This window comes from Haliotis rufescens, unplaced genomic scaffold, assembly GCF_023055435.1.
Source record: "Haliotis rufescens isolate VD_foot unplaced genomic scaffold, xgHalRufe1.0.p SCAF_17, whole genome shotgun sequence".
Lineage (NCBI taxonomy): Eukaryota > Metazoa > Mollusca > Gastropoda > Lepetellida > Haliotidae > Haliotis > Haliotis rufescens.
This window is the reverse complement of record NW_025963857.1, coordinates 1,795,614-1,817,799: the sequence shown is the minus strand read 5'-3', so window position 1 is coordinate 1,817,799 and position 22,186 is coordinate 1,795,614. Positions and strand designations below refer to the sequence as shown.

Genomic DNA, 22,186 nt, shown 5'->3' with positions numbered 1-22,186 from the left:
TGCCACAACAATAATCAGTGAGTGAGTTGAGAAAGAAAATATGCCTTGGCATCATCTGTTGTCATTTATATCATTGTATAGCTTTTGCCCTCGTGGTCACAAGGCAAATTGTCCCTAATCTGTTGTACTGGAAATAAATCTCTCTAACTTGTGAACGTGTAATGATGGACTTGTCTTGTTGTGCACAGGCCCGTTCAGCACAGTAAATCTGGTACACCCACTGTGGACACATTTAACTCATAATCTGTTTTCTGTTAGATGAAATGCAGCAGGATCCTATTCGGAGTGAAACTCAGCCACAATCATAGGATTCTGGCACAACTAAGGGAAGCAACTCTGAGTGAGTGAAAGGTCAGCATTTCAGCCATGTAACAGCATGCCAGGCCATGGTCATGGTCAACTAAAAACCTGAAGTGATGCAACTCATTGAGGTTTAGGGAAACCGATGAGCACAGATACTTTGCTAGCAGATCAAAGATCATAAAATTGGGGCCATTCTGGGTTTCCAATCGGTTCCAAGGATCCCCATATGAAACTCTCTACAGTGAGATGCTGTGCTTTATGCAACTGTAATTTATTTAAGTTTAACTAATACACAAATCTGAAAGCATAGCAAGGTAGCCAGTCCACTGAAGCATTATGGAATACAGTTGTCGGGGAGTATGCCCAGGAGACTATTTCAAATATGAACTAAAAAATAACTTTTTAAAAAAACATTCCTTATAAATCTCATTACAATCTCAACAGAGTGATTTGAGTTTTATGCCGTTTGGACAATATTTCAGTTATATCATGGCATGTCAGTTTAATGTGGGAGGAAAGCCTGAAGTGATGCATGTTAGACATTTACCACTTTCGGGAAACCCACGAGCAGTTATGGTTCTAATAAACCAACATTCATAGTCAGGGTGAACTGAAACTCGAGCCCCTAGTCATAGGCTTCAGGCATGCCGATGGCTAGAGATCAGTGATGAGCGGCGACTATGACAACTCGGCCACATTTCTCAACAGACTTAAGTACAGGCAAACCTTGTGTGTACAGCTTCTCTGGAGGGACAGCCAAGTAATGGAGGATACGGACAGTGGTGACGAGGCCAGGGGGGAGCTTGTGTACATCCTCAGAATACATCTTCAGCTGACCTATCAGATCAGACATCTTGTCACGGGACACACAAGTCACTTTCTTCAAGGGCGCGACCCACTCTTCAAGCTCAGTCAGTCGACTGTTGAAATCTGCACCATACAAGATGGATGGTTCAAAGGAGTGAAGACAAATATTGGCAGCTGATTGGATCAGAAGTACATGCAGAGCATTTCTACCAATCAGAAACTCTCTAATTTAGACGCTTGTCACTAGGTCTAATGATGATATACATGTGTGAGTGAGTTTTAACAATAGTTCTTCTGCCAAGCACAGGTATGGTGCTGACAAACCTGTGCCCATGGATGTGTATAGTTATAGAGGTTATCACGCGAGTGTGTTTGGGGATGGTAAATATCCTGCATTAGGAATAAACATTGAATTAAGCGACTATTTTAATTTGTGGAGAAGGTTTCAAGCTGCAGAGGTCTACAAGCACAGATATGGCTACTGATCCTGCTTGGCTAGGCCTCGTGCCCTAGCAAAATTGTTTTGAAATTTATATCTCCAAAGTTGCCAAAACTTATAAAATGCCTTAGCTATGTCAACAAAGTTGGACACTGATTTTCAGTACATTAAACTGTTCTTTTGATAATGATAGCAATTATCCCTCTAGTTTATCCAGATTCCGGATGGTTAATTCTGACTCAATATTTTTTAAATTCAGCATTTTGAGGACATGAGTTTATTTACCCCAAGCAGTCCTTGAGCTACAGCCCTACCTTGCTCGCTGACAGCCAGGATCCGAGCGGCAAACTTCTCCAGCATGACCACGTTGTTGGACAGCTTGATGACCAGGCACAGCAGGTGGGTCGTGTAGCCAGCACACACCGACTTCTTCAGGCGGCGGTTTCCATCTTCATCACCTGGAAGGGCACAAATCATAAATCTACAAACTGACCCATTCCTTGAGTGAGTGAGTGAGTGAGTGAGTGAGTGTGAGTGAGTGAGTGAGTACCCTCTGTGCTGAACACAGTCAAGACAACATCTTAATGAAGAGACAGGGGAAGGAGCTGGCTGATGGAGGGAGAACTGGGTTAACTGTTAGGTCTACCAGAGACAACTTGACTGTATATTTACATAATACACAGCCTCAGCACAATTTAATAGTCTCGGGCAAGCAGGCAAGCATGACTTCAAAGGTTTATATAGTACCAGCATTATCTCACCTGACTGTTCGACGAATGGCAGGAGGACGCTGAGGTTGTTGTCCTGACTGAGGACATGTACTACTGCATCGCGACCCATCGTACTGAACATAGCTATGGCATCACGTGACACAGAGGTGAAGGTCATTGAGAACAGGTTCTGGAGAATACCCAGTGGCTCGGGATCATCCAGAGGTCGAGCTTTGCCATCTGAAACCAAGACAACACAATGTACAATACTTGATTACTTGACACTCTCGTCTGGTCCCTACAGGGTCATTCTTTATTCACCATTAATTCCTGATAACAAGAAGAGTTTAGACAAGGGAGATAGTTCTATGGATATACAACTTCTTTACTACAATGAATGTGACGTTGCTTGATAACGGTATCTACACCAAAATGTCGCATTCATTCAATAAAAGAATTTCCTTGTTCATGACACCAACTTCTAAATGCCATTTAAAAAAAACCAGTTTAACTGGATAGCTAGATACATTTTCAAGGTCCTCTGAGTCACCAAATGTAGACAATATGTTTCTTTTACTTGACAAGATAGTTAAATCCAACAAGTCTGCGATCAGTTGCTACTCATATGACATAATGAAGTGCAGTGTAGGAATGGTGAAAAGGTTACATTCATCGCATAGCAGTAAAGCTCTGGATACGTAGATACGTTTTCACAGTCCCTTGTCCAAATAGTTACTTCACATGAGTTGACTGTAAAACACTAATTTCAGCATGAAAGGATCTAGAGATAATGTTGTTTAATGCCGAGTCAGCAATAGTAAATATGTGAGTTTGGACGAGACAAACCAGTGGTTGATATGAGTAATGTCCCATGCTATTGGATTAAGATGACACCCAATGAAGCAAGTCACTCATCTGCCCACCGGATCCAGTTAACCAGTGTTACTGGGACTCTGGGGCTCTACTTACGCTTGTTGTGGTACTCCAGGAGATGGTCGACATACTGGAGGGTCTGCAGGTGATACACCAGCTCCAGCCCCAGCTGCCTGGCCGGCATGTCATCCACCCCCTCCTCCGGGCTGTCCTCCTGGCAACATCATCGTCAGTATCAGCAAACATCATCGTCAGTATTAGCAACATCATCGTCGGTATTAGCAACATCATCGTCGGTATTAGCAACATCATCGTCGGTATTACGAACATCATTGTCAGTATTATCAACATCATCCTCAGTATTGGCACCATTGTCAGTATTTGCAACACCTTCAATATCATCGACATCATCGTTAGTATTTGCAACAGCATCAACAGTATTATCAACATCATCGTCAGTATTACCAACATCAATCGTCAGTATTATCAACATCATCGTCAGTATTGGCACCATCGTCAGTATTTGCAACATCATCTGTACTATCAACACCATCATCTGTATTAACAACATCAACATCAGTATTAGCAACATCATCGTCAGTATTAGCAACATCATCAACATGCTTCCAGCAAACTCACGGTCATCTGTATGAGGGACCTGATGATGCCGTTGGTTGTGTCGGGCTTCCAGCTGAGAAACAGCAGCCCCTGCTGAGTCTTGATCAGATGCAGCAGCAGTTTCTGTACCGCAGTGAAGATGCTGGGCTGACTCGATGTTGTTGGCGTAGATGTCAACACGAAAATACTCTCCAGCAGGCGACTGAAACACACATACTTGACTACATCCCACATTAAGGCCACACCAAACTGATTATTTGTGTTTTGACATTTTATACCCTGGGATTCGAAATAGGAATTGCCATTTTGTTAAGGATAACCTTTGCTGCTTTTTAGGACTTGATACTTTCTAGGCAGTTTGACAGGATAACAAAGTGCATATTCCTGATTTCATGGTTGTTTTTCTTTTGAGCCTTAGGAACAATTTATGCAGCCACAGTCGTTCATTTCAGTCATAATTAGGAAGATAATCTTTAAACAATCAGTGCATGATCACAAAATCCCCATCAAGAAGGGAAATGGAAAATTATTTGTTGATGGCCTTACCTAATGATTCTGATGCTACACGGTGATGCAGCACAGTACTACTAGATTACACAGAAATCATGATCATCTCCCTGGGGCATGTACAACTTGTAGCCAGTCGGCATGGTGATGTAGTTCAAATTACTGTTCTACCGGGTACCCATTTACTGCTAGAGTAAGAGGAACATTCTTCCAAAGATACGCAAGTTGTTACACCACATTCTGTGTATGAGTGAACATGGCATAGGAGCCACAATGACAACTCACCACTCGTAAGCTGTATGGAAGAGGCTGGGTAGGGGGTCCATGGGTGGAGGGTCTCCTGATGAGAACACATGAGACCCTGGAAGTCCACGACGTGGCTGAGCCTGGAACAAAATTCATTGTTTGGCTGAATGACCCTGTAGGGCTCTCCCCATCTCTTGCCCAATATCTATTCTTGACCCACTCCTGATGTTGCCCCTCCCCTTCTTTTTCAACTCGCCTCTACTCTCACCCCTAACCGACACTTGTCTTCTCCCCATAGTAGTCCTTCCCCCCTAGTTTGGCCCCTCCCCTTCTTTTTCCACTCACCTCTACTCTCACCCCTAACCGACACTTGTCTTCTCCTATAGTAGTCCTTCCCCCCTAGTTTGGCCCCTCCCCTTCTTTTTCAACTCGCCTCTACTCTCACCCCTAACCGACACTTGTCTTCTCCCCATAGTAGTCCTTCCCCCCTAGTTTGGCCCCTCCCCTTCTTTTTCCACTCACCTCTACTCTCACCCCTAACCGACACTTGTCTTCTCCTATAGTAGTCCTTCCCCCCTAGTTTGGCCCCTCCCCTTCTTTTTCGCCTCGCCTCTACTCTCACCCCTAACCGACACTTGTCTTCTCCCCATAGTAGTCCTTCCCCCCTAGTTTGGCCCCTCCCCTTCTTTTTCCACTTGCCTCTACTCTCACCCCTAACCTACACTTGTCCTCTCCCTAACTGTTGCCTTTCTCCCTGCTGTTGCCCCTCTCCCTGCTGTTGCCCTCTCCCTGCTGTTGCCCCTCTCCCTGCTGTTGCCCCTCTCCCTGCTGTTGCCACTCTCCCTACTGTTGCCACTCTCCCTACTGTTGCCCCTCTCCCTGCTGTTGCCCTCTCCTTGTTGTTACCCCTCTCCCTGCTGTTGCCCCTCTCCCTAACTGTTGCCCCTCTCCCTGCTGTTGCCCCTCTCCCTAACTGTTGCCCCTCTCCCTGCTGTTGCCCCTCTACCCTGCTGTTGCCCCTCTCCCTAACTGTTGCCCTCTCCCTGCTGTTGCCCCACTCCCTAACTGTTGCCCCTCTCCCTACTGTTGCCCCTCTCCCAAACTGTTGCCCCTCTCCCTGCTGTTGCCCCTCTCCCTGCTGTTGCCCCTCTCCCTGCTGTTGTTCCTCTCCATACTGTTGCCCCTCTCCCTGCAGTTGCCCCTCTCCCTACTGTTATCCCCTTCCCCTGCTGTTGCCCCTCCCTCTGCTGTTGTCCCCTCACCCTGCTCTTGTCCCCTCCCTTGCCCCTGCAATACTCACAATCATTTCAGCTGCATGCATGAAGACCTTGGTCACTTCCTCCAAGGCGGCCACCAACTTGTCCACATCCTCTTCCTCCATGCAGGGGGGTGATGCCGGCTCCCCCTCCCCCTCCGCCCCTTTCATCTCATCATCTTCCAGAGGGGGGAGTGTGTCCAGTACACTGATAACACATGACAGCAACATACATATACCCCTCCCCTTTCACTGGGATTTATCACGGATTTCAAACTAAGTGCCCCTGGTGAAAACAATCATTATTTTGTTCAAAACTTGAATTTTCTTAATGTTTTTATGTACATAAATTCAGGGGAATTGAGAAAATTCAAATTCAAATTGACAATTTGTACTGACATTTGCTGCCACATGTCGGCAGGTCAAGATAGATCCTTGTATCATTTCAAACCCTCCCTGAAACAAAGTACCCCACTGCCCCTTAAATGTGTGACACCTGTCTTGGAAAGGTTCCTGGTACTCACTGGTCTATAGTGTGGGTCAGAGTCTGGAACAAGTCGAAGGTGTGGATTTTCCGACTCAGAGCAGTCAATGCAACGCTTGTTCTCGCCAACTGAAATAATTAAAGAGAAACATTACATGACCTGTACACAATTTCATTAAAGTTCTTGCTGTTACTGGTGCTCACTCATCAACCCATAGTGTCAAGCCAAGGCTAGCTAGCTGCATCTTCCCGAGGCAAGGGAGTTAACTGACTTCAAAAGTCCAGTTTCACCCTTGCCGAACTAGGCTGGAATTCCTGGGCTCGACCGTAGCGCAACCAGTGGTTATTATGAGTTATGCCCCTTCTAAGCCTCTTCTATAGACTAATCAGATTCCACCTCTCGTATTACTTGCATTTGTTTCAAACAAAATGGTGGCGCCCAGTCAAGACAATCTGATCGATAGTCAAGGTCTTGTATAGCGCGAAGTGCATCAAATCATGTGAGCACCTTGATTAAAAACATGAAAAGACTTGGAAAATGCCTGTTGACGGTGCACATGCTTTGCAAATCCTGCAATCGACCGAGACCTGAACGACATTTTATCAACCGGATTTCATAACTCCATAATACCAGCCTAGTTCGACAAGGGTGGAAACTTTTACAAACCTGTAGAGGTTATGAATTCTCTGATGAAATCCTCCTTGGGGCACTTATTGCATTTTCCTTGCTCAAGAAAATCTATATGACATAGTTGTAACCATTTTCCTTAATAAAAAATGTTACCACACAAAAAACTTCGTTTTTGTATGATATACGACCACCCTTACGGGGCCTCACCCCCAACGGCGCCTCACGCCAGGGGGAGCAACTCTCACCCAAATCACTTTCCATATGTCAAATGCTGACGGAATGTGGGGAGGTGGGTGGCCGTGCCCCAAGGAGGATTTCATCAGAGAATTCATAACCTCTACAGGTTTGTAAAATTCTCTTTCTGATTAAATCCTCCTTGGGGCACTTATTGCATCAAGACAGACTCCCAAAGATAATCTAGGAAGTGGCATCCGTCAGCAACAGGCGTAAATAAATACATTGTATTTGATTATTCAACAGAATAAAATATTAAGTTCAATAAATGGAACCAACCTTATCGTGAGGCACCACCGTCGAAAGGCGGGGGCTAGAGACAGGGCGTGGTCGACCATATATTATGATAAAGCCTGTTTTTGCGGCTTGTCATAAGTTGAGAACTCGAAACACCTCCCACCCCCCCACACTTTTTTGAACAAGTGATATAAGGGCGTAGATCACGAGAGACCATAACCAGCGCTGAGCTAGGCCAGAGGGTCCCCGAGGATCGAAGGAGTGCGTGCGCAAAATACGAGTATTATCGAGTAGTAAGGACTGATATTTATCGACCGCAGAAGATAAAATCCGGACCATTACTGAGCAGTATAACCGGAAGACTGTCTAAAATCTCGAATGCTCAATCAGCTAGAGATTAGAACTTTGCCCAGTTCGGAGAACTGACTGACCAAACCGAGTACGCTCGCTTGAGTGTTTGTCGAGTTGGTAAGGTTTGATGAATCGTGCTCGGCTGGCTCCAAATAGCCGCAGAGCAGATCTGCTCAAGGGGCAGAGCCGCGGCGTACGCTTTTGACGCAGCCACTGCTCTAACCTTATGAGCCTTCAACCTGGTAGGGGGGTCCCTCCCTGTAAGCGTATACGCTGTACAAATGGTTGAAACTATCCACCTCGAGATAGATTGTTTACTCGCAGGGGAGCCAACCTTCCTACCGCAGTAACAGCAAAATAGTTGGTTATCCTTACGGACACCCATATTTCTGCTGATATAGGCCTTGAGAGTCGTGCGGACATCCAAGACATGAGCATGTCTTGCAGTGGTCCCCGACGAGGAAGGCTGTGAAAGAGCAGGTAGCTCAATAGGAGCCGTTCACGTGGAATCGTGTGCGACCCTAGGACGGTAATAGTCCGGTAGACGAAAACTGACTGTCCCGGTGATATTTATCGACCCCATGAAAGACAGTTATTTTGGGATCGGCTGACATAACACGAATGTCGCCTTCCCGTCTGCCGGACGTTACCACCACAAGGAACGCCGTCTCCCAGCTCAACAGCTGAAGAGAGAGAGACGACAGATCCCGAAAGGAAGGACCGGACAGCCAATCGAGAATGATTGACAAGTCCCAAGGGGGACTGATCCGCTGGACTGGCGGTCGGATCCTGTCCACACCTGCTAAAAAGCGCTGCACTAATGGGTGTGCACCCAGAAGTGCCCCGTCGACAGGGACGTGAAAAGCTGCGATAGCTGTAGAGTACCCTCGGACTGTTGATGCGGCCAGGCCGTCATCTAGTCGCGACTGGAGAAACTCAAGCACGGATACGAGATCTGCAGAAAAAAGATCTGCAATCCCTCTATCGACACACCAGGGCGCATAGCAGGCCTATCTATCGTACTGAACGTTTGTCGAATCCCTCCGCGAAGCCAGTATTGTGTCTGCAACTCGTGCAGGAATACCGCTCTTCTGGAGGCGATTCCTGACAGTGGCCAAGCCACCAATTGAATCCTGAGATTCGGGTGGAGGGCCCCGTTCTGGGATAGGAGGTCCGGTCGTAAAGGTAATATAACAGGAGGCTGAGCCAGAAACCTGAGTATTACTGGAAACCCACTCTGCGCCGACTAAAGAGGTGCCAGGAGCACAATTAGTCGCGCAGGCTGAGTGCCTAGCTGAGACAGGACCTTGGAAATCAGAGGTACTGGGGAGAATGCCCACAGAACTGTCCGTCCAATCTAGCTGAAAGGCGTCCGGTGCCACCGACCTCGGGTCGTGGACTCGGGAGCAGAACGTTGGTGTCTGGTTATTTAACCCAGACGCAAACAGATCCACCTGTAACGACCTGTATAACAGGGAGAAAATCCCGAATATCCCCGGGTCGAGCCTCCACTCGTGAGGAGCGAGGATCCGGCAAGACAGAGCGTCCGCACGGACGTTGTCCACCCCCGGGAGATAAACAGGTAGCACCCTGATATCGTGAGAGTCGCACTATAGTAGGAACTGCCACGTCTTTCGTCGAAGCGACGGAGACGCCGTTCCCCCCTGCTTCCGGATGTAAGTCATCGCCGTTTGGTTGTCCATCTCTAGACGAACCACTTGGCCACGAAGCAGATCCGGGAAGCGTTGGAACACCAACCAGACCGCTCTCAGTTCTAGCACATTGATATGCAGTTTGATCTCCTGCTGGGACCATAGTCCCGAGGCAGTGTGATCATTCAGAACGCCTCCCCAGCCGGAGAGTGACGCGTCTGTTTGAACTGTGAGAGACGGAACGGGAGTGATTCCCCACCTCGGTCCACCACTGGAGGTGTGTAATGAGCCACTACGGAGTCTCGAGCACAGTCTCGAGATCTTCCGAGTTCGCCCGAAGTCGACGGAGTGCTTGTTGAATGGGACTCATTCTCAAGCGCGCCCGCCAGACCAAATCCACTGTCGCCGCCATGTTGTCCAGTAACTGGAGCCATGTACGAGCAGTGTGACTTGCGCTTAAGGGACTTGATATCTTGTGACAGAGATACACGTCCTCTCACCGTGTTGAAATTAGCCACTAGGAAGACTAGATTCTGAGTGGGGCTCAGATCTGACTTCTTGAGATTGACCATCCACCCTTGAGTGATCAGAATATCTATCACTTGTTGTGTAGCTATCTGACTCAGGGATTGCAATAGAGCTCTTAGTAACCAGTCGTCGAGGTACGGATGGCAGAACCGACCTTTTGACCTGGCCACTTGGGCGGGAATCAACATCAGCTTGGTTAACACCCTCGGGGCCGTGGAGATCCCGAATGGTAGAACCCTGAACTGATAACACCTCCCGTCGAAAGAAAACCTCAGGTATTTCTTGAACTCGGGGTGTATTGGTATGTGGAGATAGGCGTATTTTAAGTCTATTGACGTTAGCCATTCTCCTGTCTCGACAGTTGAGATCACTGTTTGGTGACTAGGAAACAAGTCGAGTAGAAGCCCTCGCTTTCCTGTCCCTCGGGACCCGGTTCGATCGCAGCTTTCATAAGAAGTGCGTCGACCTCGGCACGGAGGAATTCCGCCTTCTCTCGGGTAGCAGGCACCGGAGTGTGCTTTATCCCGGAAAAGTGGAGGAGCGGATGAGTTTTCCCGATAACTTGCGACTGTGGGTTCACCCGGGGCTCTTCGGGCGCTAATGGGAACCCATCGTTCCCAGCCCCGCGAAAAAGCTGTTGGCCTCGACCAGCTGCCTTGCCCCGGCCCGTGCCTCTCTTGCTCCTCCCGGCGCCCTTATACCTGAAGGAAGCGGCGGCTTCCAAGCAGGTGTGGACGTCTGACCCGTGCGTTAGCGTAGGAGGGGACAATTGGAGAGGCCCGCTTACGCGGTTTTAACGCTTGGTACCTCCAACAAGGCCTTATGAGTCTTTGATGGAAGTATACAATTGAGCAGCCTCTCGGACCACCTGATGAGCCCCAGAGAAGAGGGTGGCACCCTCTTATACGGCAAAGCAAGTAGGTCTTGGCGTGTGTAAGTCGAGTATTTAGATACCGACATCCACCGCCTGCGCATGCACATAACAGCGCACATCATCTGCGAGGCACAGCTACGAATAGCGTCCCGCGCAAGATAACTGAACTTCCGTTAGTTGCGCGGCCAACTCCGAAGAGTCGGCCGGCCCCTCTCCCGCTAACTCCCTCTGTACAGCCGACAGATACGCGGAGTGTACGGACACACGGAGCTGTTGGCATGCATTATGATATTGCTCCTCGAAGCATATGTAAGCAGCCTTCAACTCCGCACCGCACACGGGAAAGGGGGGGCAACCGCCGGCCCTGCTTGACCTTAGTCAAGTTGGGTGTCTCCGACTCTGGCATGGGCGCAGCCACCTGAGGCAGTACCTGGACAATCCTGTCCCGCACGTGTCTCTGCACCCGGCCCGAGGCCGAGTCCCGGTGCCGAGGTGCCGGAGGTTCAAGGGAACCCACCTGGCACTGGGCTAGGTATCCACTAGTGAAAGCCTTGGCCTCGGAAGAGGCGTCTGGCTCCGCTAGGGAAAATTGTGCGTCGGTAGTGCACGGGCCGGTGCCCGCCACCACTACGCTGGGGAGCGACCTCGAGCCGGAGCCGAAGCTCGGTCTCGGATCGTCCACGAGACAAAGGGAACCAACCTGGCTCCGGGCTAGGTATCCACTAGTGGACACCTCGGCCTCGGAAGAGGCGTCTGGCTCCGCTAGGGAAAATTGTGCGTCGGTAGTGCACGGGCCGGTGCCCGCCACCACTACGCTGGGGAGCGACCTCGAGCCGGAGCCGAAGCCCGGTCTGAGATCGTCCCCGAGACCAAGTGGCCTGCCTCGGCCGACGCCGGGCATATCACAAGGTCTCGAAGCCGCGTCCGGCGCCGACAACGGGGAAGGCTCGGTCCGCATCTCCTCTCGGAGCTGAGACTTTACCTCCTCCATCATCGACGCCATCTGCGACTTAAGTAACGCAGAAAAGTCTGCCAAAGACAGTGCAGGAGAGGGTGCAGTGCTTACTACGGGGACCCTCGAGCCTTCTCCCCCGGCCCCCGGAGAGGGAGCGGGGGAGACAATCTCGGCAGCTTTTTTACCCTTTTTAGATGGGGAGGGGGGGGGGGGGGGGGAATGTCTTAGTAGATCTGATATCTACCCCCGCCTTTAATAGACCTCTTTAAAGTGGAACAAGTCAACTTGTTCTTTTTGGGGGCCCCGGGGGGTAAAGGCAATGTCCTCCGCCAGACATATTAGGCAGCGTTCGTGCCTGTCTTAGAACAACCCGTACACAGTTTGAAGGTCTTGTAAACAAGACCGTAATTTCTGAGGTGGGCGGGAAGGGCATCAACGTGTATCAGTGCGATATAAAGATCGGAAAGATACGTGCATAAATTGTGAAAATAGAAGCAAAGGCGTAATGTAGAATGCGATTTGTAACGCGATACTAATAGCCAATGTCGTAGTATAATTATAACACCAAAGGGGCGTGTTACGCGCTAAGGTGTAAAACCCGTAAAATAGGTAAGTGTAGTTTATGAATTAACACACCACCTTGGGTTTTGTAAAGGAAAAAATTGTAGACCAATGCTGTATGATATAACAAAACCCGGAGCCGTTTCTTAATGGCCTTGGTGTTACATGTATCAACCCGTGGAACTACAATATGGACGCCATTACGGCCATTTGAATTCAAAGGTACCGTGCACGTGGCGTATTATTACAACTCTATAACTTCACAATGCGAGGTATTACGCCTTTGCAATGAAAGAAATGTACCATACATACAGTTTGGTCAGCCATGGTTCTTGTCGAACGATAGATTTCTCTTATTTTTGTCTTGTGTGAAAAATCAACACGTCTGTCTCTTACAGATGACATAAGGAAAGTGATTTGGGTGAGAGTTGCTCCCCCTGACGTGAGGCGCCGTTGGGGATGAGGCCCCGTAAGGGTGGTCGTATATCATACAAAAACGAAGTTTTTTGTGTGGTAACATTTTTTATTAAGGAAAATGGTTACAACTATGTCATATAGATTTTCTTGAGCAAGGAAAATGCAATAAGTGCCCCAAGGAGGATTTAATCAGAAAGAGAATGGACTTTTATAGTCAGTTAACTCACTTGCCTCGGGAAGATGGCTAGCTGTTCAGTGAACACTTCTTGACACAATTTAATTAAAACTCTGCTTTCTCTCTCTTGGTTCTTTGATCATACGTATTCACGAGCAATGGAGTAACATAGTGTGTACAAATCCTACACTGACAATGGTGCCCAACACACGCTTCACAATAAAGTACCCACTCTTCTATTGTACCAAACGAAAACAGATTCCAAGGCCACCTAAATGCTGGACTACCTGTTTAGTGAGCATGATGTCCATCAGCCTCCTGTAGCAGCACACAGCCTCCGTGCCATCCTCCTTCTTGGCCGTCTGCTGGGGGTGTTTGCCCAGGAACCACAGCAGACCACTGGAGAAGCACAGGGTCTTGTCGAGAGCGGCTACAATCTGCTGCTTCACGCTGAACGCCATGTACGGGGACAGGAACAGGTCGAGCAGCTTGTGCTGGACATCCCGCTTCTGTGGACATATTGTTGATCAAGTCAGTAAGTGGTGAAGTCAGGTGAAATTGGGTTTAAGGTCACTAATATAGCGGCATGCGTGCGTGGCTGTAGTACTAGTCTAGCCCTCTGAGATACCATGCCACAGTTTAACATGAATACCCCACTCAGACACAGTATACTGACTCTGAGCCGACCATCCAGTCCTTGCTTTAGCCCCTTAATGCCGAGCACCAGGCAGGGTAACAACAAGTACCATCTTTTCATGAATTTCGGTATGAAGCGGCCAGGGATCGGCCCTTTCGCTCTCCGGGTGGACGTTCTACCACTAGACCACAGAGGCGGTCCAAATGAGGGAGTGAGTTGAGTTTATGTCACATTTAGCATTATTTTTAAAAGTTTACTCCCACCACACCAATAGTACACTTCTCACATACTGGTAAACTACAACAAAGATGAATTTGAATTTCATTGCAGACGTCTGATGTTTTATCAGTGAGAGTACCATGCATGGACCAATGCTATATGATCTATGAATCATTATAAGATAACTGTTGAGTGATGTGAGACAAGGCTGCAGGACTCACCAGCATGCTGAGTGAGATGTCCGGACTGAGGCTGCACAGGCTCCCGGCAAGCCGTATCCCCATCTTCAGGTGACGCACTTTGAATGCCGATTCTGGTTGCTGCATGGCTTGTTCAAGGTCAAGGCCATCCATTGCCCACATCATAAGTGTATTCAACACATCTGGACAGAAACGATTGCCACACAATTAGTGAGTGATTGAATGAGCTGGGATTAACTCCGCTTTTAATCACAGCAGTTACATCCCAGCTTGTCAGCTTGATGTAGGAGGAAAGCCTGAAGTGCAGCAGGTCTCAGATATCACACACATTGAATATTACATGAGTGAGTGAGTTGGGTTTAACGCCGCTTTTAACAGTATTCCAGTTATATCACGGCAGGTCAGCTTAATGTGGGAGGAAAGCCGGAAGTGATGCAGGTCTCAGACGTTTACCACTTCAGTGAAACCTACAAGCACGGGTATGGTGCTGACAAAACTAGAAACATAATCGGGGCGAACCGGGATTCGAACCCACAATCAAAGGTTTCTGACATGCCCAAGGGACGCAACTCTGCACAGCGAATCGCGGCGCCTTAGACGACTGGGCCACCCTTGCCCCCGAATATTACATGAATGATACACATCTGGAGCAATAATCAAGCAATAGCAATATCCCACCAAGAACTGGCTCCACGTTGACCACTCTTCGCTTTAGTCCCTTAATGCTGAGCGCCAGGCAAGGTAACAACAAGTAACATCTCTTAATGTTTTTTTTTAATGGCACTGCGGACCATCTGGACCTTCCACTTTCTGGCTGAATTGTCTCTCCACTGGATCATGGAAGTGGTCATCATGTTCCGATTTATTCATATTACTATAGTTACTTTACAAGCCATGACAGATTAACTACAGTAATATAAAAGAATCGGGTGTTCTTAATTTCTTTTGAGTAGCGTATAATTGGAAAGTGGACCAAGCCAACAAGCAGAATTTTGATGTTTCAGAACTCACCTGTCCTGTGGTGTCGGACCAACAGGTAGGACAATCCTTTCACCAGGTACCCAGGAACATTTTCTAAAGCTTCAACCCACCTGAAATACACAAAGAGAATTGGCATTATATACCCTGATTTATAAGATTCAGTAACCCAGGCAGACAAGTAGCCATTCCCCTCATCAAACATCAGCCATGGCATTCGGTCAAGACAAAGCACAGGTTTGTTTGTTTGTTTGATTGTTTGTTTAACGCTGCACTCACCAATATTCCAGTCATATGACAGGGGTCTGTAAATAATCGAGTCTTGAAAAAGACAATCCAGTGATTGACATCATGAGCATCGATCCACACATTAAGGATATGATGACATGCATCAACCAAATCAGCAAGCCTGACCACATGATCCCGTTAGTTGCCTCTTGCATGGAGTCTGCTTTGTAATCCCAACAGAGTTAATACTGAGGGCATATGGGAACAGTTTTACATGACAGAGATGCTAAAGCCATATGACACGTGTCCCCTATTCTCACATAACTCTTGATATACTCCATTGCCCAAACTGAAGGAATCCTACTCGATAACATCATTTTTCATTATCAGTGTTCAAAATTAAGAAGGTCCTGGGGTCTTGGAGCTTGTTCCTACATTATTTTAACCTAGGCACCCAGTAACTGTTATAGATTTATCATTAGGTTTATGACAAGGACCCCTGGACTTTCTTGCTTAATTCCGAACACTTTTTATCAAGCAATTTCCTTGTAAAATTGTTCAAAAACAGATAACCATTTTCTTATGGGTAATTTCTTTTTCTGGATTCTGAAAACATATGTTGGCAGCCATTTTGTAAAGGGTTACCTTATTCTTGTTGTTAACAAAAAATTGGATCCATGATGGTCCAATGAAATCCTAACAACTAGATGGCACATGAACACTGCTTGAGAAATTATAGTTTAGCCTCATCAGACCAAGCGTCCATCTTACTTATCATGCTTGTCATCGTCAGTGAACTGCTTCAGGACGTTCCCAAGTTTGACAGCTTCCTCTGGACCTTCATCTGTCCCCTCTTCAGTTGTCTCCCCTGACTTGTCATCTGCCTGTTCCAGCGCTGTCACCTCCAGCTCATACAGGGTCGACGACGGGTCACAGAAAGTCTGTCACACAAACACAGATTTAGCCAGGATTCTCAACTAAGTGTAGGCAAATTGGGAATAGTCTCATTCAAAATGGCTTATCAGTAAAACTGTCAATAACTGTCAAAGGGGTTTTTATGACAAAGGCATCTTGACTGATTGTAGGTTCTGAATAATCCCTGAGTACTACTTACTGCCAGCGGAGATATGAATGTATGAAGTGGATTGAAAGTAGATCCTGGATATGTCCACGATTCGTCACCCAGCTCGTAGATATCCATGCCCTGCAACAACATTTTGAAACAATGACACGACAATTACATTCCTACAAAACATTATTTTATGAAAGATTCATTTGTTTTCAAAACTGTATACACATAGCTTAATGCATTTAAAAATAAACATACATAAACTCCAGAATTGCTAAAAGATGTCCCTGGTTTTAGATTATCTTGGCAATGACTCACTGGAATGATGTCTGCGTCCTCCCCCATGAGGTCGTCCTCTGACGAGATGTCTTCATAGCCTCCATCCTCTCCTTCCTGAAAGTAGTGGTTGGGAAGGGTTTAGATGCGTGAGCGAGGCTTAACACAGCTTTGAACATCATTTCAGTCATATCACAAAACTGCAAAAGCCAGAAAACATATCCATCCTCTAGAGAGGTTAGGTAATACCTGACACCGCTCAGCTATCTGATATTTGGCAGAAACTAATGCCACCAAAAACAAGACATGTTATTTTGGTCTAAACAAGCATGAAATCCTGCACACATACCGGCAGTTCTCCATCAGAAAACAGAGCATCAAGGGGAGACTGATCTGGGGTAAGAGTATCATAGATTTCATCCTGGCCCTCATCCAGGATTTCACCTGCAACCAAAGCAAACAAAATTTGTTACCAACATAAACATAAGACAATTCTTCCTGCATCTTTACAATGTTCTACTGCGCTGTTCTACTGCAAAGCACAATTCTGTAGATGACAGACATACCCAGCTCTGTTTCTTCTTCTGGAGGTGGTGGTGGTTCAGGGGGCCGCACTTCACGCATGATAGGTGACCTTGACCTTGATCGCTCAAATGACCTTCTCCGAATCGGTGGTTGTGGAGGACTGCGAGGTCTCGACTCTTTTTCCTCAAACGCCCGGAGACGTTCCCTTTCCTTCTCTTGTTCCCTCTCTTCCCTTCTCTGTTTCTCCCTCTCTCTTTCCCGTTCCCGATCTCTTTCCCTTTCCCGTTCTCTTTCTCTTTCCCGTTCCCTATCCCGTTCCCTTTCCCTGTCTCGCTCCCTGTCTCGCTCTCTTTCCCGATCTCTTTCTTTATAATAATCTCTGTCTCTGTCTCTATCACGGTAGTCTCTAGGCTCCCGGGAACTCTCCCTGGAACTGGAATAATCTCGACTGTCACTGTCTCTGGAGTTTCTCCGAGGCTTAACATCCCTATCTCTATCACGGTCCCTGTCTCTGTGGTAGTCCCAGTCGTAGGAGTCCCGGGACCGGGTTTCCTCCCTCGAGTCATATGGCTCCTTTGGTTCCGGTGGGAAGTCTCGGAACTCTCTGGGAGGTTGTTCGTGCGGCTCGGGATCGTGAGGTGGTTCTACAGGAGCTATTGATGGAAGAGCGGGGAAGTCTCTCACAGGTTCTAATATAGCTGGGGGTGGAACCGGCTGAGGTGGGGCATCAAACGCCCCAGGGACGGAGCGATACATGATGTCTGGAGGGGGGACAGGTTGTGGAGGGGGGACAAGAGAGACAGAAGGAGGTGGCACAGGCTGAGGTGGTGGAGCCTGGTTGGGAGGGGCATGTAGGAATGGTGGTTGTGCCTGGGGTGGAGCAACTTGCTGTTGCTGTTGAAGTTGCTGTTGTTGCTGCTGCTGCTGGAGCTGCTGCTGTTGGCGCTGCTGCTGCACGGCCTGTTCCAGGAGATCCAGAGGATGCTGTTGTGCAGGTCTGGGTGGGGGCCTCACCTCTACTTCCTGGTGGGAGTCGGGAGTGCTGGAGGCACGGCTCTCTGGAAAACAAAACCACCATATTATTAGGTTTCTACATTTGCTTTTGGATCTCACAAATAATTAGCTCTTTCAAATTCTCACAAATGTTACCTACCTGTGTTGGAGCGAATGAAAGGAAGGCTTATGCTGTGGTTAACATAATTTCAGGAATAATAAGTTGGCCTGTAAATATTCAAGTCTTGGACAGCCAGACAAGTAGTTGATAGCATGAGACAGATCCACCCTGTTTGGACCACATTTCAGCCAGGTCATTCTAGAGGACAAGCACGGGGTGTTGAATATGAAAACATGCAACTTCAATAGAGTTTCCTTTTGCAGATTTTTCCTGATTTCTTACTAAATACTAGAATGTGCCGAAAGTCATGTTTTGGCCTGGGTGCAGGTTGTGGTTGACAGGGAGGGGGAGGGGGGATCTCTCTCCAGTCTCACTTACCCTGTGCTTTTGGCCTGGGTGCAGGTTGTGGTGGAGGGGGAGGGCGCTTCTCCCTCTGGTCTCACTTACCCTGTGCTTTTGGCCTGGGTGCTGGTTGTGGTGGGGTGGAGGGGGCATCCCTTTCCAGTCTCACTTACCCTGTGTTTTTGGCCTGGGTGCTGGTATTGGTGGGGGTGGAGGGGGTGGGGACTCTCTCTCCGGCTTCATCACCACGGTTGTCATGCTGCCATACACTGCCAGGGTGAGTGTGTTGTACCAACCCTTCAGTATCAAGCCATCAGTCGGCACCTACACACATACACAGACATTAGCAGGAAGATACATGTACAGTCTGTGCCAGAAACATGTACATCTCTTAGGCTAAAATCAGTTTGGGGAAACTCTTTTGTTTCTTAAATGTAGTAACCAAAATGATTTATCCTTCAATTTAGAGTGTACTTTGTATAGTGTATCACATTGCTAAATACACATATATTTGCAAGGAATAAACAATTTCAAACAAATTACACACATGAATACTAAGTTAATTGTAGGTTGAAGATGAAGTCAATGCATTCAAGGCTCTTCCTCTTTATAATTAAATAAAAGTCACCTTGACTGTTTGTTTAACGCCACACTCAGCAATATTCCAGCTATACGACGACGGTCTGTAAATAATCAAATCTGGACCAGACAATCCAGTGATTGACATCATGAGCATTGATCCACGCAATTGGGATACAATGACATGCAACCAAGTCAGCAAGCCTGACCACCCGATCCCATTAGTCGCCTCTTATGACAAGCATAGTTGCCTTTTACGGCAAGCATGGGTTGCTGATTCTAACACAGATCTTGACCTTGATTGTGCCAGCACAGTAGTTATAACTATACTACCATGAACCAGAAAAAGTTTACATTTTGGAAATTTCACCAATCAAATCAAACTCACGTCTTCATCTGGCTTCATCATAATTGTGACATTCTCCTTGTAGTCCAGGCTGAAATAAACAACCAGTGTTTGCCGTTCATAATACACCACTCGATACTATGTTTGTTTCCTCAGAGTGAGCCAGACAATTTGGTTGATATTATGAACAACGTTCAATCACTGAGCCTGTCATCTTGACAAATCTGCCAACACAAATCCCAGATGTGACTGGTGTGCTATTGACAAAACTATTAACAACCAACATGACTAATCATGCTAATACAGTCGCTGATAATTAAGAATGAAAGTCCAGGGTGAGGTGAGGTGAAATTGGGTTTAACGTCGCGTCCAAGATTATTGCACTTATATAGCGGCATGCATGCACATGTGTGTGTGGCTGCTTGTACTATTCCAGACTGATGCCGATTTATAGTGCTAGTACACTGAGATACCATGCCGCAGTTTAACATGAATACCCCACTCAGACACAGTATACTGACTCCGAGCCGACCAGTCCTTGTTTTAGCCCTTTAATGCCAAGCGCCAGACAGGGTAACAACAAGTACCATCTTTTAACGTCTTTTGGTATGACGCGGATGGGGATTGAACCCCGGACCTTCCGCTCTCGGTGGGGGACGCTCTACCACTAGACCACGGAGGCGGTCAAAAGTCCAGGGACCTTGGCATAACATCATGTTAAGAGCTACAGACTTGGGAGTTTCCAGATCAAAAAGTGTTGAAGCAAGTCTCATGGACCCACATCATTGTGAACACTAGTCATGTGACTTTAACATTACAGATACAAATGTGTGATATACATACATGCCCAGCTTCTGAAAGGTGGAGGCATTTGGTGTGCTGAGATTGTTGGCATACAACTCCAACTTGAATGACGAGGGATTGGTAGCTCTGCAACACAAGCAAGTACTATTTAGAATATGTGAACGCAGACATGCCCTATCAAATCACATAAAACGATGTTGCATCTGTGATTATGAACTATGATCATTATACCTGACAAGTGTGATTACGGTATTCAGTTAAATTGATAAATCATCATGATCATGTTCATCTTTCCTTGGTTCTTCTGTCGCATGATAAAGTGTATCAAGAAAATGTAGAGGAGAATATTGATCACTGTCTAAAGTAACATGAAGTGCATTAGACTAGTTAACCATGTGACCACCGTCATACAGCTGGAATATTGCTGAGTGCAGTGTTAAACAACAAACAAACAAAGTTAACCATGTATTTGTTTACCCAAGTCTCACGCCTCCAGGAAAGTCTGCCTGGACCTGTGTTCGGAGTGGAATCACTCGTACCTCATAGATTATCACTGGGCAAGGGAACTGTACCAAGTCTAAGTTAAGCTCCTATAAGAAAACAAAAAAATGTCAAGTTAGTAATTAGATTTTGTGAGCATTGTTGACCATGTTGACAAAGTAATTATATGTGACATGTCATATGAACCATATGTAAAAGCTAAAGATACACATTATTACATGATATAAAATACCATGAAATACTTCATGCTAGCTGCTTAAGCATGTTAGGTTCAGTGTATTCTGGGATCCAGTAACACCTCTGCTAAATCATAACATGCATAAACATGATAAAGCATGTAAAGTATATTGCTACTCATGGAAATGTGTGTGTTGACCTGTTTAAAAGAACTTCATATGTTCATCAGTATAATATATTTCTAACCAGGAAATCTATCCACAAGATTTCACAGATCATCCTTGTTTAGTTTTGGGTTAAACCTTCCTAATAACAGGGTTAGAAACTTCATAAAAGGTGTACAGATTTTCCCACATTACATTGGATTATTTTGTGAAACAAGAGGTTAACCCATACCCTCACTCACAACTAACCCAAAGGGGAACAGATTAGCAAGTGGTGCCCAAAGAGGTACCTCGCCCTACTCATTGTAAAGGGTTGCTTGATTGGACATTCAAGGGATGAGGATAGAGTTGTTGGTAACCTACACTAATCCTAACACAACTAACCCAAAGGATCAAAGATGCATAAAAGTTCAGTGGAGGGAGAGCCACAGTCTGAGCCAATTTATTAGCGAAATGAGCTGCTTCCAGAAAATTGCAATGTTGCTCGTTTCACTGTCCTACTCGGGAGACGTTCCTGTATGCCGTCGGGAGTCCCAAGTGAGTAGACAATAAGGGGGATGCTACATGTCCTAGACAGTAAACATGGCAGGCCTAATGGGACGACACAGACATGATAGAGATGTCGTTTCCTCAAGCGCCGAGACAGTTACATAATCCAAGGAGGATCAATGAAACAATAAAAGGGACAGTCTATCCATGTTTGCTCTCCAGATCTACATCCTGGCGTCATTGTAAACAACCCTGCATCGTCCAGTTTTACAAAATTACAGATTTGTTTTAAGCGGGCCATGTGACGAAAACAGCAACAGGCGCATTTGCAAATCAGTGGCAGTATTAACGATGCAACATTGTGTCCATCTTCCCTTGCGTCTAAGAAATTACGTGCAAAGTATATTGAACATTTATCACCTCTGCATTTTCATGTGAAAAGGTATCAAAGAACAAAAGTTCGATCTGCCGATCGACGTCGGCCATGTTTCTTCTCGCTTGAATCACGTTAAATCCCTAGTTATCTCCCTTAGTCGGCGAGATGTTGTCTGCTCGTGCTTGAACTCCACATGGGGAAGAATACACCAAGCGTGTCAATATTCATGCAGAAAATTATTTCAGGTTTTTTTTTAATACAATTTTCAAATTTATCTCGACAAGAACTAAACAGCCTACCGTATC

At 46.6% G+C, this 22,186-nt stretch overlaps 1 protein-coding gene across 1 annotated transcript in view; it reads right to left on the bottom strand.

Annotated features, from left to right (window-relative positions):
- LOC124150190 (protein virilizer homolog) overlaps nt 1–22,003 on the bottom strand; it is a 45,274-nt gene extending 23,271 nt beyond the window's left edge. The window contains exons 1-21 of the mRNA XM_048397395.1: nt 21,926–22,003; nt 20,652–20,764; nt 20,214–20,300; nt 19,413–19,461; nt 18,619–18,769; nt 17,031–18,047; nt 16,814–16,908; nt 16,507–16,581; nt 16,234–16,323; nt 15,891–16,060; nt 14,925–15,004; nt 13,935–14,095; nt 13,145–13,366; nt 6,283–6,371; nt 5,804–5,966; nt 4,543–4,643; nt 3,772–3,952; nt 3,229–3,346; nt 2,311–2,499; nt 1,864–2,007; nt 1,030–1,233 (exon numbers count right to left, since the gene is read on the bottom strand). Of these exons, the coding sequence (XP_048253352.1) occupies nt 1,030–1,233; nt 1,864–2,007; nt 2,311–2,499; nt 3,229–3,346; nt 3,772–3,952; nt 4,543–4,643; nt 5,804–5,966; nt 6,283–6,371; nt 13,145–13,366; nt 13,935–14,095; nt 14,925–15,004; nt 15,891–16,060; nt 16,234–16,323; nt 16,507–16,581; nt 16,814–16,908; nt 17,031–18,047; nt 18,619–18,769; nt 19,413–19,461; nt 20,214–20,300; nt 20,652–20,764; nt 21,926–21,991 (3,565 nt within the window). The 5' untranslated portion in view covers nt 21,992–22,003. The remainder of the gene's footprint in view (nt 1–1,029; nt 1,234–1,863; nt 2,008–2,310; nt 2,500–3,228; nt 3,347–3,771; nt 3,953–4,542; nt 4,644–5,803; nt 5,967–6,282; nt 6,372–13,144; nt 13,367–13,934; nt 14,096–14,924; nt 15,005–15,890; nt 16,061–16,233; nt 16,324–16,506; nt 16,582–16,813; nt 16,909–17,030; nt 18,048–18,618; nt 18,770–19,412; nt 19,462–20,213; nt 20,301–20,651; nt 20,765–21,925) is intronic.
- Between the last annotated feature and the right edge of the window lie 183 nt (nt 22,004–22,186).